The 20349-nt window shown below is 48.1% G+C and overlaps 8 protein-coding genes across 8 annotated transcripts; 5 read left to right on the top strand and 3 right to left on the bottom strand.

Annotated features, from left to right (window-relative positions):
* Positions 1-618: 618 nt before the first annotated feature.
* N7511_001543 (HAD family hydrolase) lies at positions 619-2265 on the top strand (the record flags this gene model as incomplete). Its single annotated transcript, XM_057123968.1, has 4 exons — positions 619-1352; positions 1403-1452; positions 1515-1660; positions 1750-2265. The coding sequence occupies 4 exons, from the start codon at positions 619-621 to the stop codon at positions 2263-2265; spliced, it is 1446 nt and encodes a 481-aa protein (XP_056989701.1).
* Positions 2266-2693: 428 nt separating this feature from the next.
* Positions 2694-5989, bottom strand: N7511_001542 (Glycoside hydrolase family 2 N-terminal; the record flags this gene model as incomplete). The annotated part of the gene is made up of 3 exons (XM_057123967.1): positions 2694-3867; positions 3927-5337; positions 5392-5989. 3 exons carry the CDS (start codon positions 5987-5989, stop codon positions 2694-2696), a joined length of 3183 nt encoding a protein of 1060 aa, XP_056989700.1.
* Positions 5990-6700: 711 nt separating this feature from the next.
* Positions 6701-8342, top strand: N7511_001541 (uncharacterized protein; the record flags this gene model as incomplete). The annotated part of the gene is made up of 2 exons (XM_057123966.1): positions 6701-7700; positions 7759-8342. 2 exons carry the CDS (start codon positions 6701-6703, stop codon positions 8340-8342), a joined length of 1584 nt encoding a protein of 527 aa, XP_056989699.1.
* Positions 8343-8567: 225 nt separating this feature from the next.
* Positions 8568-10920, top strand: N7511_001540 (Zn(II)2Cys6 transcription factor; the record flags this gene model as incomplete). The annotated part of the gene is made up of 8 exons (XM_057123965.1): positions 8568-8580; positions 8626-8710; positions 8767-8875; positions 8913-8941; positions 8997-9071; positions 9121-9196; positions 9250-9716; positions 10065-10920. The coding sequence occupies 8 exons, from the start codon at positions 8568-8570 to the stop codon at positions 10918-10920; spliced, it is 1710 nt and encodes a 569-aa protein (XP_056989698.1).
* Positions 10921-11730: 810 nt separating this feature from the next.
* On the top strand, positions 11731-12836 carry N7511_001539 (uncharacterized protein; the record flags this gene model as incomplete). Its single annotated transcript, XM_057123964.1, has 4 exons — positions 11731-11889; positions 11947-12233; positions 12291-12504; positions 12579-12836. The coding sequence occupies 4 exons, from the start codon at positions 11731-11733 to the stop codon at positions 12834-12836; spliced, it is 918 nt and encodes a 305-aa protein (XP_056989697.1).
* Positions 12837-13168: 332 nt separating this feature from the next.
* N7511_001538 (uncharacterized protein) lies at positions 13169-13618 on the bottom strand (the record flags this gene model as incomplete). The annotated part of the gene is made up of 3 exons (XM_057123963.1): positions 13169-13341; positions 13407-13550; positions 13606-13618. 3 exons carry the CDS (start codon positions 13616-13618, stop codon positions 13169-13171), a joined length of 330 nt encoding a protein of 109 aa, XP_056989696.1.
* Positions 13619-14483: 865 nt separating this feature from the next.
* Positions 14484-15780, top strand: N7511_001537 (zinc-dependent alcohol dehydrogenase; the record flags this gene model as incomplete). The annotated part of the gene is made up of 4 exons (XM_057123962.1): positions 14484-14634; positions 14728-15101; positions 15158-15236; positions 15290-15780. The coding sequence occupies 4 exons, from the start codon at positions 14484-14486 to the stop codon at positions 15778-15780; spliced, it is 1095 nt and encodes a 364-aa protein (XP_056989695.1).
* Positions 15781-18282: 2502 nt separating this feature from the next.
* On the bottom strand, positions 18283-20040 carry N7511_001536 (terpene synthase family protein; the record flags this gene model as incomplete). The annotated part of the gene is made up of 9 exons (XM_057123961.1): positions 18283-18550; positions 18602-18825; positions 18876-18909; positions 18971-19060; positions 19109-19265; positions 19333-19527; positions 19605-19623; positions 19685-19808; positions 19874-20040. 9 exons carry the CDS (start codon positions 20038-20040, stop codon positions 18283-18285), a joined length of 1278 nt encoding a protein of 425 aa, XP_056989694.1.
* Positions 20041-20349: the final 309 nt, after the last annotated feature.

The following is a 20349-nucleotide window of genomic DNA, read 5'->3' as shown; positions in this document are numbered from 1 at the left end:
AGGGATATGGCAGTGGATTATAGTCTAAATCGTGCATTCACCACCGACTCCTGCATGCATAAAACTCCACTTTTCCTGCAGACTGTCAACTGTGGGGCTCTGTTGTACTTGAAGGAATGGACTATGGAAGTGCTGAAGCCCACTGATGTCATGTAACTGATATACTGTATACTGTACCTGTATAGCCCCGTACAGGTGTATCTCGGCCCCCTGTGCCTGATATCATGGTGGCAAACGGTCCAAACCCGTGGAACTGAATGGGGCTCGGGCCGCCGGACATAAAACTGAAAAGTGAAAGTGAAAAGTGAAACAGAAAACGGAAAACTCCAACAAAGAACAGAACAGAACAGACAACAGACACTCCTCTGGTTGGCAGAAACCAATGCATCCGCATCTGTCTATCCTGACTATTGTATATCTATCCCCATGGTAGTGTGTCTGCTGCACTATTCCACACATTACCAAACCTGAAATCTCGGACGCTAAACTCTCTTGGTCCACGTTAATAATCCAAAAATAATCCCCAATTCGATATCTTAGTCCGAAGAGTCCCAGAATCCAGGCCATATATCTTCAACCCCGCCCCGGAGTGCCCAGGGGTCTGCTGCAACCAGCAACATGGTCGGACGCCTGCAAGAATCCCGCTGCAAAGCCGTGTTTGTGGAACTGAAGAATCTGGTCCTGACCTCATCATGGAAGGGCATTTCCCTGCCAGCCAACACCTTCAAGTCGATCGTCTGCAGCGCCGCCACGGCTGAGCATCAGTGTGGTCTGACCACCGAACAAGAATACTATGCGCGACTAGCATTGGACTTTGGCCAACCCGCCGAAGAAATGGAAGCCTCCTTCAATGCCATCCGTGACAGCCTCAGCCCCAACCAAGCCGTGATGAACTCCCTCGCCGCTGTCAAGGCCCGCTACGACGGCCGTCTAAAGCTGTACGCCTTGACGAATCTCTCGCGCGAGGACTTCGCCGCAGCCAAGCGACTAGGCATTGACTGGTCGTGTTTTGACCGCATCTTTGTCTCCAGCGAGATAGGCATGCGGAAACCGGAGCTGCGGTTCTACAACGCCATTCTCGATCAATTGCACCTCCGCGCCGAAGATGCCGTGCTCATCGACGACGACACGGACAATTTACTCGCCGCCATGTCCCTCGGCATGGAGGGTCTTCTCTACCCAGACGTCTCGGTCAACCAGGCCATCGTCAACTTACTCGAGGGGGATTCGATAGGACGGGCATTGAGTTTCCTGAAACGGAACTCGAAGAACTTTAACTCCATCACGCAGACTGGCATTACCATCCGGGAAAACTTTGCCCAGTTGTTGATTCTCGAAGTTACGGGCGATGAGTATGGTTCCCTTCCGAGTAGGACATGCAATCGGACTGATATTTTTCAAGATCCTTGGTAGAAATCGATCCCCACGAGACGACCTGGAACTATTTCATTGGTAAGACATATACCTACCACCTCATCCAATATCCATTTCGAGTAGGACTGATCAATGCACAGGCCCGCCCGTCATCTCCCCAACATACTCACCAGATGACTTTGACACAACATCACTCGCAACAACAGTCCTAGACCGACCCTCCCACATAGCCCACCAAGTAATGGACATTGTGCTGAAATACCGGACGCCCGACGGTCTAGTACAGGTAAGAACCAAGTTGAGCCCCGAGCCAACAACAACAACAACAACAACAGAAAAACAGAAATACACACTAACACTAATACCACCGAACAGAGTTTCATGACAGACCTGAAGAACCGAGTCGACCCGGTAGTCTGCTGTAACGTCCTGAGCGTGTTCTACAAATACGGCCGGGGCACAGAGCTAGCCGAGACGCTAGAGTGGGTGGTGCAGGTGCTGCAGCGACGGGCATATATCAACGGCACGTCGTACTACCCGATGCCAGAGTCGTTTCTCTACTTCTTCTCTCGGTTCCTGTCGTATCTGAAGCCGCATAACAGTGTGCTCTATGGGAAACTGCGGGTCGTGCTCGCGGAGCGGCTGAGGGAGCGATTGGGGGTGCCGGTTGACGTTGCTAGTCTGGCGATGCGGTTGATTGCCGGTGATGAGGTTGGCGTGTTTGATCGGCGGGGGTTGGTGGAGTTGCGCAAGGCGCAGAATGAAGATGGGGGGTGGGCTTTTGGGACGTTGTATCGCTTTGCGTCGAAGCAGTTGTCTGTTGGCAATCGTGGTGTTAGTACGGCGTTTGCGATAGAGGCTATTCGGCGGAGTCAGCGTTGGGATGATTAGGGTTTCTGGTTTTGGGGTTGGTTTCTTGGTGGGTTGGTTCTTTCTGTTCACCTCTTTGATGGATGATGGATGATGCTGACGGCTTGGGTCTAGGGCGGCTAATGACCAAGATTGATACTGGTCTTCGTTTTTGTTTCTTGTATTACGGATATGTTCTAATTGACACAGCATGTGAGTATATGATTTCATGCAGCGGTTTCTCTCATTTTGGCTTTTCTTTTGTTACTAAGAGTAGAATATACCTGATCAATCTTTAGACTTCTTTCAAGGAAATCGAGTATTTTGTTTCTGTATTTGCATTAGCATTATCATTCTATGCAAGTGTTGCAAGTCTAGCCTTCATGACATATAGATCAATTCCGCATGCCAACTGAGATCCACTGAGATCAATGTGGCCCCCGTAATACCTTATAAAGTCTAACACAGCGCTAATATCCACAAGACACAGGCTCTAATAGCATACCAAAGTCAATATCCTTCACCTTGACCAAATGCTCATCCATTGGACCAGGACCACAAGCTGCGCTTCCAACACCAGCAACCAAATTATCAAGTCTGATCAACACGGCGTCATCTTCGACAAGATCACACGGATGCCGCGCTATCTCAACAGTCTGATCGGAGTACCGACTAGCCGTCCAATTCAAGCTTGCCGCTCCCCCACTAACCACCGTCCTTTCCAACGGGGCAGCGCGGAAACCAGTCCCATCGGCCGTAACAAGCTCCACCCAAGCCGTTTCTGCGCGGTTTCCATTCTCCTGAGGAATATCATAAACAGTCTGCAGTGACGCAATGTCCTCAACATCCCACAAACCAAGCCTCTGAGCAGCCTTCTTGTCGGGATAGGACTCGCCGGGTCCAAGTCCCAGCCAGCGGGCAGATTGCAAAGCAGAGTTTGCGCGAAGGTTGAGACCGATTCTGGGAACTGTCTTCGGTGCAGTTCCGGTAGGTCTCAACTTCATAGTAATAGCCAAAGATCCATCGGCTTGGATTATGTACCGTGTGATGCATCTCCAGCCCCAGGATAAGACGGGAGGGGACAGGAATGTCTTGCTTTCGATGCAGATACTTCCACCCTCCGATGACGAGATTTCGAAGGAGCGAATCTGGTTCGTGAGGCTGTTAATGCCGAATCGCTTCCAATATGGTGCTGCGGAGGGTACGTCGTTGTCTGTTGGAGGACGCCAGAAACCAGGCACTATGGCGAGTCCTGTGTCGGGGTCTGGGGTGAGAATGGAAACAGAGTTGTGTGTCCATTTTCTCAGGTGGCCTCGGATGCGATCGAATTCGAAGGACCAGTTACTTCCGTCGATGCACACGGTTGTCTTGGTTGAATTTGTTGAAATGTCATTCTTGATACTGGTCTTGAAGCTTACGCCATTGGCTAGCGTATTCCGGCTTGCGTTTGATACCAAGGCTTGCTTCCAGGCGAGAACGTAGTTTTCTTTGTCCCATGGAACTTTTTCCCGTTGCTCTAGCGTAATGGTCAAGTAAGCTGGATGGAAGTCGTGTTGGAATAGATCTGATGGGAGTGTAATTTCGGCAGATTGCCCAGCGGGTAAATGCGGAAGTTCCAGTGTTCCAGTTGCCAGGGTTCTCGTCCTAGGGTTGGGAAGTCAGCTTTTATGTTCAATCAACTGGAAGACCAATTATACACCCACTGTTTGTCGAAGGCCTCAAGCTTGTAAGAGGCTTTGATATTGCTTAGGTCCAGGAAGTCAAACCGGCTTTTCAGAAGCAACGCTTGGCCACGAACTTCCAATTTGACAGGTTCAAAGGCTTTCTTCAACTCCAACAGTCCAGGCAAAGGCTCGTGTGCACTGTTCAGAAGACCATCCATAACGAAGGTCCCATCATTTGGATAGTCATCAAAGTCACCACCATATGCATAGAAGCCATCCTTCTTGCTGATTCCTTCAACCCAAAGCCCATGATTAGCCCATTCCCAGATAAAGCCACCCTGCAGGCGCGGGATCTCGTCGAAGCATTTTTCATATTCCGTGAGCAGACCGGGTCCATTGCCCATTGCATGGGCGTATTCGCAGAGAATAATGGGCTTGTCGAATTTCCCACTGCTCGTCACCCCCTCTTTGCTTGCCAGAGATCGTAGCCGATCAATCTCTGGATACATGTAGCTGTACATGTCTGTAGTTTCCGCATGAATGTCACCCTCGTAGTGAACCAAACGGGAGGGATCGAAGGCACGAGCGTACTCCACCATGGAGCGGTGACATGTGCCAAAGAACGCCTCATTACCCATGGACCAGATGATGACACTGGCATGGTTCTTGTCTCGCTGCAAGAGGGAATGGACTCGATCAATGTATGCTTCTCTCCAGACTGGGTTGTCAGATGTATGAACACCGCACAAGGGAAAGGTCATGGCCTTGCGCTCCTCATAGCCGAGTGTCTCGTCCATATCCATTGGTCGGGCGACGGCATCATAAAACCCATGGCATTCGAGGTCCGCTTCGTCGATAACCCAGAAGCCAAGCTCATCGGCTATGTCAAGGAGCCGAGGGTCGGGAGGGTAGTGACTGCAGCGAAGGGCATTGACGTTGTGAGCCTTCATTAGAAGAAGGTCTTGCTTCATGAACTCCAGTGGCACTGCACGACCGAAACGCGGATGGTGGTCATGTCGGTTGACTCCACGAAGACGAATGGCTTTTCCGTTCACGGTGATCAAGCCACCCTTGCGCTCAACCTTTCGGAATCCAATGCGCTGCGTTATCTTGAAACTACTGTCCGAGCCAGGAGTTTGCAGAATCATCTCTACCTCATAGAGATACGGCTGCTCGGCAGTCCATTTCTTTGGGTTGACCACCGGCAGGCTCAGTTCAAGCTTCGATGTTGCTGGCTCCACAATGCTTTCCGTAGAGGAAATTACATGCCCATTTCCATCCACCGAGTCAATTAAACTGACTGTAATGCTGCTTCGTTTCGAGACTTCAAATTCGATCGTTGTCTGAAGCGTCGCATCTGTGTATTGTGAATCGAGGTCCGTTCGTATGAACCAATCTTGCAACCGGTCTTTTGCCGGGAACGCAATCAATGTCACATCTCGGAAAATGCCTATACTCACGCAGTTAGCCAAACGAGTTTCATGTATCGTGGATTACATATTACCAGATAGCCACCACTGATCCTGATCTTCAATATACGTGGCATCAGACCACTGATACACTCTGACAAACACTTCATTGTCGCCATCTGTCTGTATATAGGGTGTAACATCGAACTCCGATGAATTTCTGCTACCCTGCGCATATCCGACCAAACACTTGTTCACCCAAACGTGGTACGCACTATCGACACCATCGAAGCGCAACCGAATATCCGTGTTTTCGGCCCTCCACTCGGCAGGGACTTGGAACTTCCGACGGTAGGTCCCTGTCGGATTTTCGGTGGGTACGTATGGAGGACACACCGGAATGGGGAGCTGGGTATTGGTGTAGTTCGGCTTTCCCCAGCCCTGGAGCTGCCAATGACCCGGGACATTGATGCTGGACCAATCCTTGTCAGATGATTCTTCGGTAGGCTCTGGCGCTTCCCCGGGCGACCGGGTCATATTGAACTCCCAAGACCCATTGAGAAGCAGAGATGTAGAGGGGATATGGTAGGAACGTGCGGGTAGTGTGTTTCTGCGAAAGACTGCAGGGTTCATGAAATCAGGCCGCTGGGGATCAGCCTGTAGTGACATCTCTTGGATCTTGATAGAATCCATGATACTTGCACTGCAGGAAATAAATTTGGAGTATTGTCTGTGGGATGTTCTCTCTCATATCCTTTATAGTGGAGGGGACGTGGGGTTCATGACCCCCGGTCCCCTCCAAAATTCTTTCGTGACTTGTTTGCATCATCTTGCGGGGTTCCAGCTATCGTTCCTGTCTCGAGGTATCCAATTGCTCCAGGATCGTAGCGTCTGTCGGAGCCGGTGGTTGTGGGGGTTGTGCTGCGGAGGTGAAAATGGAGCCCTCGGGAAGCCGGTGACCCAATAAACAGCCTCCGGGGCTATCGGCACCGGGGATCCTGGAGCCGGAGAGGTTTGGCGTTTTCTTTTCGGTTGCCAACCTCTCCCATTTCCTCCAATGCCTACTGTGTGGAGCTAATCGGGTGTATCGGGCTCATTGGTGTCTTTGCATTGACGCCTCGTCCAATTTTATACTTCCGTCTGCCATCTTCCAACTTGCCAGCACCTACCAACACCAGCGAGCCCCGCTTCGGATCGCTTAGCTTCCCCAGGGTAAGACTATAGCATGACCAGGGGCGAGAATTCATACCCGAAGCCGGGGAATTATGCGGAGGTAGCAAAGACACGAGTTTCGAGGAGTATTAAAACTACGAGATTCCCCATCTGAGAAGCAGGTCTCATCAGATCATTCTTTTTTTTCTTCATATTTACTTAGAACATTCTTGTTCATTGTTGTCTGTCATCATGGATGCCGATAAAGACAAATCTGTCGACAGTGTTCATGTCGAGGCTACTTTGGACACCATCAACACCACCGATGTCAAGAAGACCGAGTACCCGGATCAAGTCATGGCATATGACATGAGTCTGAAGGAAGCTCTGACAAACTATCGAGCGGCCATGTTCTACTGTTTGTTCTTCTGCTTCTCTGCAATTTTGTGGGGTTACGACATGCAAGTCAGTGGAGGCCTTCTTGCTGCTCCCGAGTTTCGCGCTGTGTTTGGATACACCCAGCCGGATGGCACCACAATCTTGCCTGCAAGATGGCAAGCAGCTTTCAACATGATTGCCACAGTCGGTGGGATGATTGGAAGTTTGATTTGCGGTCCAATCTCGCCGTATGCAGGCCGAAAGATGAGTTTGAGCATCGCCTGCGTCATCTCCAGCGGCTCCATCTTCTTGCAGTTCTTTGCATTTACTCGGGGGGTACTTCTTGCTGGAAAGCTGCTCAACGGTATCTCGCTCGGTATTTTCCTTGTCACAGCTTGTGCCTACTGTTCAGAAGCTAGCCCTGTTGTGCTGCGTGGAATCACCATTGCCATGGTAAATCTGTTCGTGGTTATCGGTCAGCTCCTTGGAAACTGTCTCATCAAAGCATTCGGTGCACGAACAGACAATTATGCCTACAGAATCCCCTTTGCTTTTCAGTGGTTTTTCCCTGCCATTCTTCTCTGTGGAGTATGGTTCTGCCCCGAGTCTCCTTATTGGTATGTTCAGAGGGGTAGACATTCTGAAGCCAAACGGTCTCTCGAGCGATTCCAAGCTAGCGGAAGCGTTGATTCCTGGCTCGTTGAGATCCAAGAAACAGTCCGGATGGAGGAAGAATTCGCAAAGTCTGCCGGCTATCTGGATTGTTTCCGTGGAACTGATCTCCGTCGAACTATGATTGTCATCGCCGTTTGGACTATCAACTCCTTCAGCGGTGTCAACTTTGTGCTTAGCTACTCTACCTACTTCTTCCAAAGTAAGCTCCTCGATATCATTCATCCCTTTCATCTACTGATCACTATTTTCAACTTTAGTCGCCGGTCTCCCTACATCGCGATCCTTCGACATGGGCGTTGGTGTGACTGCAGTTGGTGTTGTCGGAAACATCTGCTCATGGTTCGTCATCAACACCATCGGCCGCAGATCCCTCTTCCCAGGCATGGTGATTCTCACTGTGATTGTATTTATAATTGGCATCCTCGACGTTGTACCGAACTACAACTCGTCGGTTGCATGGGGACAGTGTGTTTTAATCGTCATCTGGAACTTCTTTTACGATCTGACTCTGGGTCCTCTTGGATATGTGATCTGCGGAGAGATGTCTTCTACGAGACTACGATCATATGGCGTGAGCATTGGCTTCTTTACGCAAAACTTCTGGACCCTGATCATGACTATCACCGTCCCTTACATGATCAATCCCGATGAAGGTGATCTTCGCGGCAAAACAGGCTTTACATTCTTTGGCTTCTCGGTGATTGCTTCCATCTGGACTTACTTCTGTCTCCCGGAGACCAAAGGTAGAACCTTTGAGGAGCTGGATCATATGTTTGAGCAAAAGGTTCCGGCGCGACAATTCGCAAAGCATGATACAAGAGCATTCATTGCATCAGCTTAGACTACCTTACATATATCAAGATAAATACAATATATCTCTAGTTATCATCACCGGGTCAGGTCTACTGTAAGAATTATGACTTGCTCTGATGGTCATGATAATATCACTCTTGAAATCTATATCGGTTTCGAGTTTGTGCAACTCAGTCTTCCATATCAACCTTGATTTTTCAAAAGCCTTCCCGTCTTAGTCTCCCACACGCCTAGTCCTCGTAAATTTAGAAACATGTCGGAAGAATGTATGCTCAATCGCTCATACCTAAGTTAACGTTAAGCCAGATTAGTCATCCATGTCTCCACCCTGGGACCTGGACACCCATGGACACATTTGAGCAGCTTTGGCTGCTATGTTGACGACCTCTGCGGAAAGTAACATACGACAAGCCAGCATTGTGTGTGTGGAAGTAATTAATTTACTACCATAGACCCCTTACAGAATCCAAAGCCTCAGGAGAGCACATTTCGGCCCGACATGAAGAGATTCAGGGCGGCCCGAGCGGTTTGTCTCCCATCTTTCCTTCTAGCGAAGACCTAGTAAGTGGATTGCTAATTCCGACTGACATAACCCCAGTGTGACTCATGCCGCCAGCGCAAGACAAGGTATGCATGGTCTATGCGCTTCTTCAGGATGACTCGTGACTTACAAACACACTAGATGTGACGCTCGGGATCCCTGCGGGCCCTGTACAAGTATGAATCAAACATGCCTGTACGGGACAGATGCCATCTCGTAAGTGTCATTTCTACATTCCGAGACCCAGTATTTAACGTGATTTCAGAAGAGGGAAAAGTGAACTGATCTTGGATACGGTTTTGCGGATGGAAGCTTCCATTGCAGAGCTCAGGAGCATGGTCGTACGTAACATTTTACTAAATACATGTTGTTTTGAGCTTATATTGTGTACCAGGCTATGGGATCTGGTTCCAATGTTAAAGATAGCATCCAGGCAAATACAACGTCCCCAGTTTCGACGATCACCCCGAGGTCTCAAGATGCGCGCCATCATGCAAGCGGGTGCACAATCAGGGACCCAACCGAAAGTGCCGTTCTGTCGTCAGGGCATCTTTCCTCCGCAGAGTCTCTTCTCAAGTGGTCAGTTTTCCTTGATCACCCTTTGATACTGAGAGAGACAGAAACTTCGTTCTTGTCACTCGAATATGGACGAGAATCCTTTCAAAGCAAGGTCTATGGGATATTTCCGACGCTGGGTTTGTCTCAGATCAAAAAGACTGTCGGTATCTTCCAACAAACGTATAATTTCTGGTTTCCGACGATGAGCTTCAACGATTTGAAGTCTTTGAAAATGAGGATATATCAAGAGAACCTAGAGCCCAACTGCCATTCATGTCTGGCTCTATTGGTCATGGCTTTAGGGTGCGTTGGGGCTTCTGTGATACATGGAGAGAACACTCCCGAACACGAGTCTCAACAGTTGAGGCTACAAGGTGCATCGTGGTTTACTGCAGCAATGAAGATGCTCCATTTGGCACACATTGAAATGAGTGTAGAAGCCTGCCAATGCCTTTTACTGACAGGGTATTATGATGTCTCATCTAGCGTACGGGGCAACTATAGCTAATCAATGGCTAGACTCTACTTCTCCTTTTTACAAAGACCACTACAAACATGGTCTTATGTGAACAGCGCAGCAACTCGGTGTCGGTTCTTACTCTCTTGCCCTTTCGACAATCCCGAACACGATGACAGGGAACACATTACTAGAATATTCTGGTCGTGCTTTGTACTGGAAAGCAACTACATCTCCGAGTTACCGACCCTTCCACAGAACTGCAACGCCGAAATCGAATCAATCATATCCCTCCCAGGGAAATTTCACTCTCATGAAACAATCGAAGATGAGGAAAAGTCCACTTTCTACTTCCTTGCATCCATAGCACTACGTCGTCTCCTCAATAGAGCCCACTACATGCTTTATGACCGCGATATTGGCCTCCAAATCGATTCCAACACGTTCTCTTCTGTGAATCAAGAGCTGGCACGACAACTTCAAGACTGGTATCAAACTTTACCTTCCAGTCTGCAGTTTCCCGACGATGGAAAGCCTGCCATTGACCCCCACAGCGAGTACCTACGACAGTGGTATCTCAGCTGTCGGAGTGTCATATATAGACCCTTCCTGGAATGGGCGCTTGCCAATCCATCATGGAACCTCCATCGCAACCCACGTGTGTTGGATGGCTGTCGGGTTGCGCTCGATACATGTCTTTTCAAATTGAGAGACTTAAAGCAAGTGCCTTATACTGTTATGGTTGATACATGGCCCTGTTCCCTTTCACTTGCCACGGCGATGTTGACTCTTATGGGTGGATTTTGTCACCCACAGTTGACAATGCAGCTTCGGCATATCACCTTGTTGGAGCTGGGGCCTCATCTAGAGCAGCTTCTACAACGATGGATGAATATACACGGGTCCAGCGTATCTCCTGGTATCGAGAAGGCGCTGCGATTGACAATGAAAGCCCACGAGTTCTTTCAAAGCAAAGGTGCAGACTTTTGTCCTTCTCCGGAACGAGAAGAATGTCCCTCTCCGTATGCCTTGAGAATGTCTCATGGATAGTGATTCGCAGCTAGGGGTAGAAATCGAAATTCCAGTCAGTAGGCCCTATATCACGGCTCGTGCACAGTAGGGCTCAGGCTCCAGGCACATCAACGTGGGAAATGGAGGGGAAGCACGCGAGCAGCCAACGCCACCCCCCGGGTGAAACCGACTTAGCCCAATCTGGACCCGGACTTTACCCCTGACCCCGACATGGCCTCGTGGACGGGGTGGAGACCCCCGGACACAATAAAAGCCTCAAATGAGGGGGGCATTTCGCCGCCATTCTGGGCCCCCATAAAATCTGTGAACTCCTTTGTGTGCGAAATTAGAAACACCTTCTTTGTCAGTTCCACCCCATGAAACAAAGTGCGCCAGAATGCGGCTCCTCACTTTGCTCGACTTAGGGCCCAACATCCATGGATGTTCCTACTAGCAACAGTAACTCCCATAACGCAATACGAAAGACCCAAAAGGAGAACTCTCAAGCCACCTTTGAACAACTTCCATACGCGCTAAATCCCCACTTCAATCCCTGTAGAACGGCAGTCTTAGGCGACCCTAGAGAGTTTCTTAGGTAAAGCCACATAAAAATCACTAATCCCCCCCCCCCCCCCCAACCTGGGAACCTTGGAACTTACGATTCTCGGCACTTTTCAAGTCGCGCGCACAATGTGCTATGTTTGCCATGCTGCGGCGCGTTGAACAATTCTCAGATCATAAGCTACTCGCCTCATACATTTCCTCTTCTCCACCTCTCCTTGACACCAATCGTCGCCAAGCGGTTGGCGAATCTGTCACTCGGCAATCTTGAACTCGATATTCCCCACCATGACCGAAGATCGCATTGTAAAGCCCACTGACGCCGATGCCCTCATCCTAGAGGCATGGGGCCAAGGCTTGATGCTGGGAAGCTTGCTGATCATGGCGGCCGTCACTGTCGCCAACATGAAGAAGCACAGCATGCTCCACAAGTTGATCTTTGCCGAGGTATGCGCATCTACCCGCGGCCCAAAGCTTGGGTGCTGATCTGTCTGTCTGATATAGCTCATCTTGGCCATGCCCAACGGCACTTTTATTTTTCCACACGAACCGGTCTATGGATGGTACCTGTCTATCACGGCCATCGGGCTCAATGTCTCTTGGGCGCTGCACAATGTCATCGCGTGGATGAAGTGCAAGCCGTTTCTCTCGCGAAAGGTGTCGATCTTCTACATTGTGACTGTGATTCTTTGCTTCCCATACTGGGGTCTGGAGATCTATGCCAACTTTACTTACTTCAACAATATCAACAAGATATTCTTGAAGACGAGGCCTTTGGAGCCATTGTTCCGGTTGGTTTCTGAGCGCCTACGTGGTTCGTTTTCCTTGCTAACATGGGGGGAATGTAGTGATCCATGGTGGATTTTCACAACTGTCAACCTGTTCTGGACCATCAAACGCCAATACAACTTCAGTCTCTTCGAACTGGTCAAAGTCAGCCCCCGATTCGGCGTCATGCTTCTAGCAATGTGTCTATCCATTGCGTTCATGATCGTCGACACCTGCAGCGTAACCAACGCCTTTTCAAGTCTTCTCCCGGTAGGCGTCGAGCCATTCTGGAAGGTAAGTGAAGTTCCAGTAGCACTGAACATTCATCTATCCACCCAAATTCAGCAAACTAACCAAGTCCATCCTAGTTATCATTCGTTTTCAAATGTCTCTGCGACACAGTCATCCTCGACGACTTCAAAACAGCCCTGGATCACATGCGCGCTCACTGGATGAAGAAGACCGCTAATACCGAGCTCCTCTCGACGCCAACATCCGTCACTAGTCCACGCGTTCGCAGAATCCCGACTGACGTCGAGGCCATGCCTACCCCGACCGACAACGCGATCAAGGTCACCTTCACTCGCACGGTCCATATGGAAGATATCCCTTTGCGCGGCGTGTAGTCTTTGAACTACGTCCTCTGCTCATCGGCTCGGCATTCAGCACTGGTGTTCAGGCTTTCTGTTTTCTGGAAATGAATTCCATGTGTTCAATTCTTGATTTTCGTGATGGCGTTATGATTATGGGATATTAATTCGGGTGTGTTCATATGTTCCCCCATGTAAATTATTGGGATTTGATGTTTCAGGAGTTACGATGTATGAACGGTCGTTAATATCAATCTTGAAACGCCAATACAAGGCCAATGGACATTTCTTTTATCAATGTTTGGCAGTAAATACAGACCTGGTACAGGGATCATAGGAAAAGCCCATTAGGAGTCTCCCATCTGCACTCAAGCTTGATACTCCCCCGAATCAACGAGTACCTGCGTTGACATTCTCTCAGCCTCACTCATTGCCTCTTCTTTATTATCGATCTTGACACCTTTGGCAGTCAAGTCTTCGAGAAGAGCCTTCCAAAACAGAGACATTAATTCCTGTGCCTTTTCGATTGATTCAGGCTTGCCTGGTTCGGAATGCGTTAGCGCTGTTGTTCATATTACAGCCCCCATCAAAAGTTCCAGAAAATACCTCGTGCCGCACAGACTTTGTCGTATCCCTGCGCCACTTGGTATACAAGATGCTTAGCGACCAATGGGGCAGAGAGCTCAGTGCTTATATCGGAGTTCATTATTTCCGACGCGGCAGCTTCGTATTCGCCACCTTTCAGAAAAGCTGTGGTACGCAATTTGTTAGAATGTTTTCGATTTCAAATCAGTGATTGAAATACCAGAAAGACCCATATTTGTATTTGGTGAGATGATAACTTCGAGAGAGACTGCGTCCAATCTATACTGTTCGGTACTTGGAAGGATTCTTGCCCCGCGTCCTGCCGGGACCTCGGTCATAGGTGCTGACTAACCCTCACAGCCAATCAGAAGTCAGATGTATGTCTATACCGACTTGGTGGACTGTATAGCTATGAGGATCACTCGACAGTACCTAAAACTGAGCATGATTTGGATGCTAGAAGAGGCTAAATGGTTCGGCTGCTTAAACTTACTTTGCCCAGCATGGGGCCCGCTCAAAGTCTAGGCTTTGTAAGTAGCCTAGGTTAATCCAACCATTGATTTTACGCTAGAAATCGATTGATGCGGACGGAATATAAATGTGATCTGTCTGTCGGTGCTAAAGTATAGATCCACCCCCACTCGGAGAATTGGCTCGGCGAAATAGCTCTGTCAGCTGCACTGTGACGGCTATGCAGATCCCTGACCTTAAACTACAGCCAATGATCAGCTTCAAGCTGACTCTATTTCCCCGAGTCGGTTCAGGCTCTGTGTCCACATCTCTCCTCAATATAATCTGCATAGGGTTGGAAGTATACCCCCACGGGTCAGGTGTAACTCTCATCGTGGCAGCTGGCTGGTTGTGTTTGCATTTTGTATGCGACAGCGTCGACATGCGTCGACATGATGCGTTCCCCGCTCGAATATTCTCATTGCCACTGATATTGTACTTGTGTTCGGAGAAATGACGTGGTGGAAAAAAGTGAGGATATCTGGCTGTATATATATAGACAGTGTTTGCAGCCCATCTGGATTCTACATCGACTTTCTATCCTTTCTCATCAATTCCATTTAACAAACAATATCAAATACAAAGACAATGGGCTCCATCGATATCCCACAGACCCAAACTGTTGCCCTAGTTAGGGATCTTGGTGGAAAGGTTGAATTCAAGACAGATTACCCCGTGCCAACACCAGGGCGTAATGAAGTCCTGGCAAAAGTACTGTACACCGGAGTGTGCCAGAGTGGTATCTTTGGATAAAATCTCATTTTCTACTACATATTCCGCACATTATCAAAAAGAACAAGTCCCTAACTCAGACTGACAATAATTTCCACAGACCTTCACACGAAGCAGGGAACAGCAGCCGGTGCCGACGGAACCCCAATCACAAAGATCAAACTGCCACACGTTGGCGGCCACGAAGGAATCGGTCGGGTGATAGCCCTTGGACCGGATATATCACACGCCAAGGATCTCAAGCTAGGCAGTCTCGTCGGCATCCGGTTCGCAAGTCGTATATGTCGACGCTGCGAGTTTTGTCTTGCTGGCACGGAGCAGTATTGCGTTGATAGTACAAACCATTTGCATCATGAAGATGGCAGTTTCCAGCAGTATATTGCCCTCGATGCGGATTATCTGACTTTGCTTCCTGATGATGTGGATCCGAAGGTTATGGGGCCGGTTCTTTGTGCTGGTCTGACGGCTTATAAGGTATGCGCATTCATGCTCGATTTCTGCAGACTGGAATAAGGTGCTAAATAGCATAGGCTGTTTTGAATACGAATGTTCGGCCTGGAAATTGGGTTGTTGTTGTCGGAGCTGGTGGTGGGCTGGGACACTTGGCTGGTGAGACTTTTGCTGTTGGGATCCGGTTTGAAGACGGCGCTGATTGATTACAGTTCAATATGCAAGAGCACAAGGAGTCTTAGTCATTGGTGTCGATACCGGCCCAGGAAAAGGAGAATTCGTCAAGTCAATCGGAGCTCAGCATTTCATCGACTTCACAACTGATGATCCAGTCAAGAAGGTTCAAGAGATCACTGGACTTGGCGCGCATGCTGCGGTAGTTACTGCAGGGAATTCGAAAGCTTTTGCACACGCATGTGATATGCTTCGTGTGGGAGGCACATTGAGCTGTGTTGGTATTCCACCTGGCCGACCATGTTTGGAGACCCCCATATGCACTATTGTGATTAAGGGTCTTAGAATAACTGGTAACTTGGTTGGCTCTCTGAAGGAGTGTATGGAGGCTGTTGATCTTGTCCGAAGGGGAGTCGTGAAGCCTGTTGTTAAGGTACGGCAATTCAAGGAGTTGCCGCAGGTTTACGAAGAGATGGAGAGAGGAGATATTTCTGGCCGGATTGTTTTGCAAGTTACTGAGTCTGAGTAATTTTTTCCCAAATACCATCCAAAGGGCACTTTCACCGCCAGTCAGGTACCACCGCAGCCTTTGGCATAAGAATCATATGTTTACACATTCGTCTCCGGGTACATTTGCTGTTCCCTCTCCTGAGATGATGGAAATCTCCCAGCATCCGTACTTTGAGTGATCTCTCTTTCAACCGCATGCAGATCTGAGATTCTGTGGTCCATAGTCAATAATCGGGCTGGGGCCGTGACCAAGGCTTCGGCGGTCTTTGCTCGAAGAATACTAAGCAACACACGATCACGTTCAAGGAACGGAACAATTTTCTGATACAACGCGTGAAGAAAATCATGCGGTCCTAACTCGCATCTGCTGCTCATCGAAACCGATTTCAAGAGCACAGTGTCTGCCAGTGAATTGGCAACTTCAAAGCATTTGAGCAACTAGTTTCAAGATCAGCTCATATTCAGTGCACTTCAAAATGATCTCAGCGCACCTGGTCTCTACCTAAAGGTAGTAAATCCGCCTCACAAAAGCCACTCAAAGCTTGCAGCAGATCACGTCCGACTTTTGAAGGAAATCCAAAAGTCATAACACCTGCATTCGCTGTAGATGACAATAGTCCTAATGCTAGAGCTTCCTGCCAGATTATCATTCTCATCCACTCTCTTGTGATATGGTAATCAGCTGTTCGGGTAGAGACATGGCCGATCATACCAAAACACAATGCAGACAATTGCATCTCTGTATTTGTCAGGTCTGTCGCCACAATTCTAGTCGTATGAGACTTGCGGCGCACAGATATCTGATCGAATGCAATGAACAATCGGACTAACTCCAGCAGGCCCTGAGTGTGAATGTCAGGTTGCATGCTATTCTCAAAGCCTGTGAGTATGGGAGGCTCCATATAAGAAGGCAATAGTCCAAGGTGCAGCGAGTAGCCCCTTTGTGCGCATTAGCATGTAGCTCTGCAACTCGAAGCGAATTTGGCATACCTTTCTGAAACCCAAAGTAAGGGAAACACCAACTCTGGATGTGAAATGACATCTTCTGGCGGTTGTGGCAATCCTTCGTTCAAGCGGAGAATTCGAGAACCCGATATAGCCTCCTCTATGAACATCATTGCTGAGGTTCGCTGGTTGACCTTTGCATGGTATACATGCAAGAAGAAAGATGTCAATATGCTGCGAAGGTCTAGGCTTTCGCCATGAGTCCAGCATTTCCCTCGTATCTGCATGCATACATGTGCCATTGTTGTGGCATCACTATAATGCATTCCGTTTTTATTTTGATCCATCATCGGTGGCAACTGCAGCTGTGCCATTGTTGCAGCGCACAGTGCTGTCATTAGAGACATATAGCTTTCGTCTTGTTTACATAGCTCTTTCGGCTGTATAGTCTCAAGTTTTTGAAGAAGCCTTTGGGTATGAATGACAGGCCAGACACTATAAGAGTGTTGCCGGTAAACCTGAATGATTGTAGCCAGAGTGGTCTTCGAGATGCGGTGAAGCAGAGGCGCATCGCTGGCAAAGTCAAGCTGTTCAGTCTGAGTTTCCATCACGGGGTTTGTGTGAAGCTCTGGCAGCTCTAGGAAAGCATCTTGAATTTCCTCATTTGGAATCGCTCGCCTCTTAGCCTTCGGGCCTCTGCGGCCAGCGGGCCGAAGATAGGTACACTGAACCCGCTTCACGGCAGTGCCACAGGTATCGCAGGGCCAGGAACCACTACATTTCACTTTTCGGGAAATGCAAGTATCACAGGCTCTTTTGGGTGACATTCAGGGCGACAACTGTCATTTTTGATGAAGTATGAAGTCCGCCGTGCGGAGACGTCGGCCTTCGGGCTGAGGGGTTCGGCAAGTATGCCGATCCTGCACGCTCGAGTCACAGAGTTCCAACTCTTCTACACTTCACAATAGGAAACTGAAGGTCTACTCAACTATGCACATTTCTTGGTACTCAAGTAGAGCAGGGCGTTGGTATCAGTATATTGAGGAATGCTATATACCCTTCACGTTCTGGGCTTTCAGCAATATATCTTTCACATTGAACTAATTCCTCTTCAATTATTTTTTGTTGATTTAGACTGATCAATTCACCAAGATTTTATGTGCATGGTAGTTTTAACATTGGAAGCAGTATGACTACTAGGCCAGGAAAAGGGGAGGAAGATCCAGAACTCCATGAACAATTACATGAATCCCCTGTGATGTTGTTTGATTTATTCTGCAGTAACACTTTTCTTTTATTTGTTTCTGTTCAAAATATTTCTTAGTATTGGTTAGTCTTATCTAAGTAGCTTAGTTCAATAGACGCCTGAAAAGTAGATAGGCTCAAGCCAGCAACCTCGACACCCATATGAAATCTTTCATATTTCATTGAATTCCAATTCTCTCTGAAAGAGTGTAAAAATCTGTAATTCTCATCTCATTTGGTATGGATTGGATATGCTAAGAAAAACCTCGTCGTGATCGTAAACTACCATTGAAATGAGTCCCATTCACCTGTCCAAGACAGACTAGCACATTCAAACACCCCAACTACTCGGACCCCCAAATTGTTGGATCACACTTGGTATGCTCACTATACTCAACATGATCAACGGCGCAAATGGTACTACACTATAGATCATGCTCTGAAGTGGAGTGGGAGGCAGATGACTTTGTTTCGAGGAGGCCTTCAGCGTCTCGGACTCTTCATGATAGTGTTGCTGAGTGTGAGATGCTCCAATGGTGAAACTTATCACATTGTTCTCCTGTCGATCTGAAGGTCTGAAGTACCGGTCTCCGCAGTAGCTAAACAAGAAGTTAAAAAATGAAGTTTTGTTCTGATAGGGCTTCTCATACCTCCAGTGAGCAAGGCCAACTGCAACATTGAGGCATCCTTCAATGAAAGCCTCTGCAATGACTATTACTTTCGGGTCCGTAGCTTCAAGAAGGCGTTCTTTTGCACTGTTGAAGCCCTTTGCTTCGTTATGAAGTAGCTGATAGCTTTGATCCATTGCCGTATTGCAATCGATTTGGGAATTGAGCATCAAAACGGGGATCAAGTTTTCGATTTGGTCGTCATCCTATGTATGCTTAGCATATGAGCTGCAATAGTAAACCTTTGAATACATACCACCTCTTTCCGGAATGAGAGCATGTCATTAGTTCTGCAATCAAGTCAGTAAATCCAAGTACATGGTAATGAGAGTATTCGAATGGATCGCTGACATGTGGACAAAATAGGAAGTATGTTTCCATAGATCCTTCATAGGTTGATTTTGCACGTCTGCTTCATCGATATCTATTCCGTAGATGAACCTTTATCAATTAGCAATCATGAATAAAACGGGATCATTGTGCTCATACGGAATTGTAGCGGTGACACAATGGGCGGCAGCAGTCGCCTCGCGCCGTTCCCAATACTCATCGATTGAAGGAATCTCCTTGACAGCAAAAAGGCTATCCACGTTGTTGAGACTATCGACATATCGCAGCATTTCGCCACACAGAACCTGTCTCGTCCCTTCAAAATTATTAGCGCTTTCATCCCAGGTGCTCATCTTGCTATCTTATCAGACGTGGAAAATTACCTCTAGAGCACACTTGACCAATGTGGTGGCCAACCTCATCCCAGCAATACAGGGCATTTTGAAGTTCAATGTGGAAGACTGAGAGATCAGGTGCAGCGCCTTCTCCTAGCAGTGTAAACCTAAAGTATTGAAGGCTTGCCTCCCGATAGGTGTTTGCTAAAGGCTCGTCGTATTTCAAGGCGCCACAATCAAAAACTGTTCAAGGGTTAAAAGGTCAGTAAGCCGAGTCCCGGATAACAGAATTCTGGCAGGGATCAATAGAAGAAACATACTGTCGTCATACACAAAATACTGCAAGGTAAATTTAGTAAAGTTAGCCAGGCTCTTCGCATATAACTCTAGTAAAACAAACCCAAGCAAAGTATTTAGCCGCTGTACAAAGGACATCAAAGGACGCCTTTGGTGCCCATACTGCGGCAAAAACCCCAAAGTCAGCGGCTTGGAGTCCTTTGACTGTACGCTTGTTGGGTACCCATCTTGAGAAAAGTACCGGTTAGTCCCATAAGCAAACCGGTGATTCTTGCTGAATTATCTGACTGACTTTTGAATCCATGGGTCAAGAACCTCAGCTCTGGCTCTTTTGTATTCTGGGTGCACTTGAGGTTTCCATTCAGGAAAGGTCTCATATATGCTAGGAATTGTGACCTTCTGGCCTTGGAGGCTTTTTCTGAAGTTCACGTGCACTGCAGGCTTCAGGATATCGCTCATTTTGTCGACAAAGAACTAGGGACCGAAGAATCTGTGAAGAAAAATACACTTCATTGTGGTGCAACTCACCGCAAGGCTTTATATTGATCTCAGATCCAGTACACTCCACTTGATCCACCTGATGGGTGGCGTTACTTTTACAGTGTAGAATCTATGCCGCTCTTGCTACTGGATCTATCACTGCCAGAGATACAAAAGTCTATCAGCATATTACATCCACTATATATCGGTGCCACCGACGGTGTGCTCTCCCACCTTGGGGCATATACTCCAATTACAAACTAGCAATGAACGAATTGCTGGGAGAAA

This window comes from Penicillium nucicola (genome assembly GCF_028828085.1).
Source record: "Penicillium nucicola strain IBT 29836 chromosome Unknown utg000001l, whole genome shotgun sequence".
Classification (NCBI taxonomy): domain Eukaryota; kingdom Fungi; phylum Ascomycota; class Eurotiomycetes; order Eurotiales; family Aspergillaceae; genus Penicillium; species Penicillium nucicola.
This window is presented reverse-complemented; position numbering and strand designations above follow the sequence as displayed.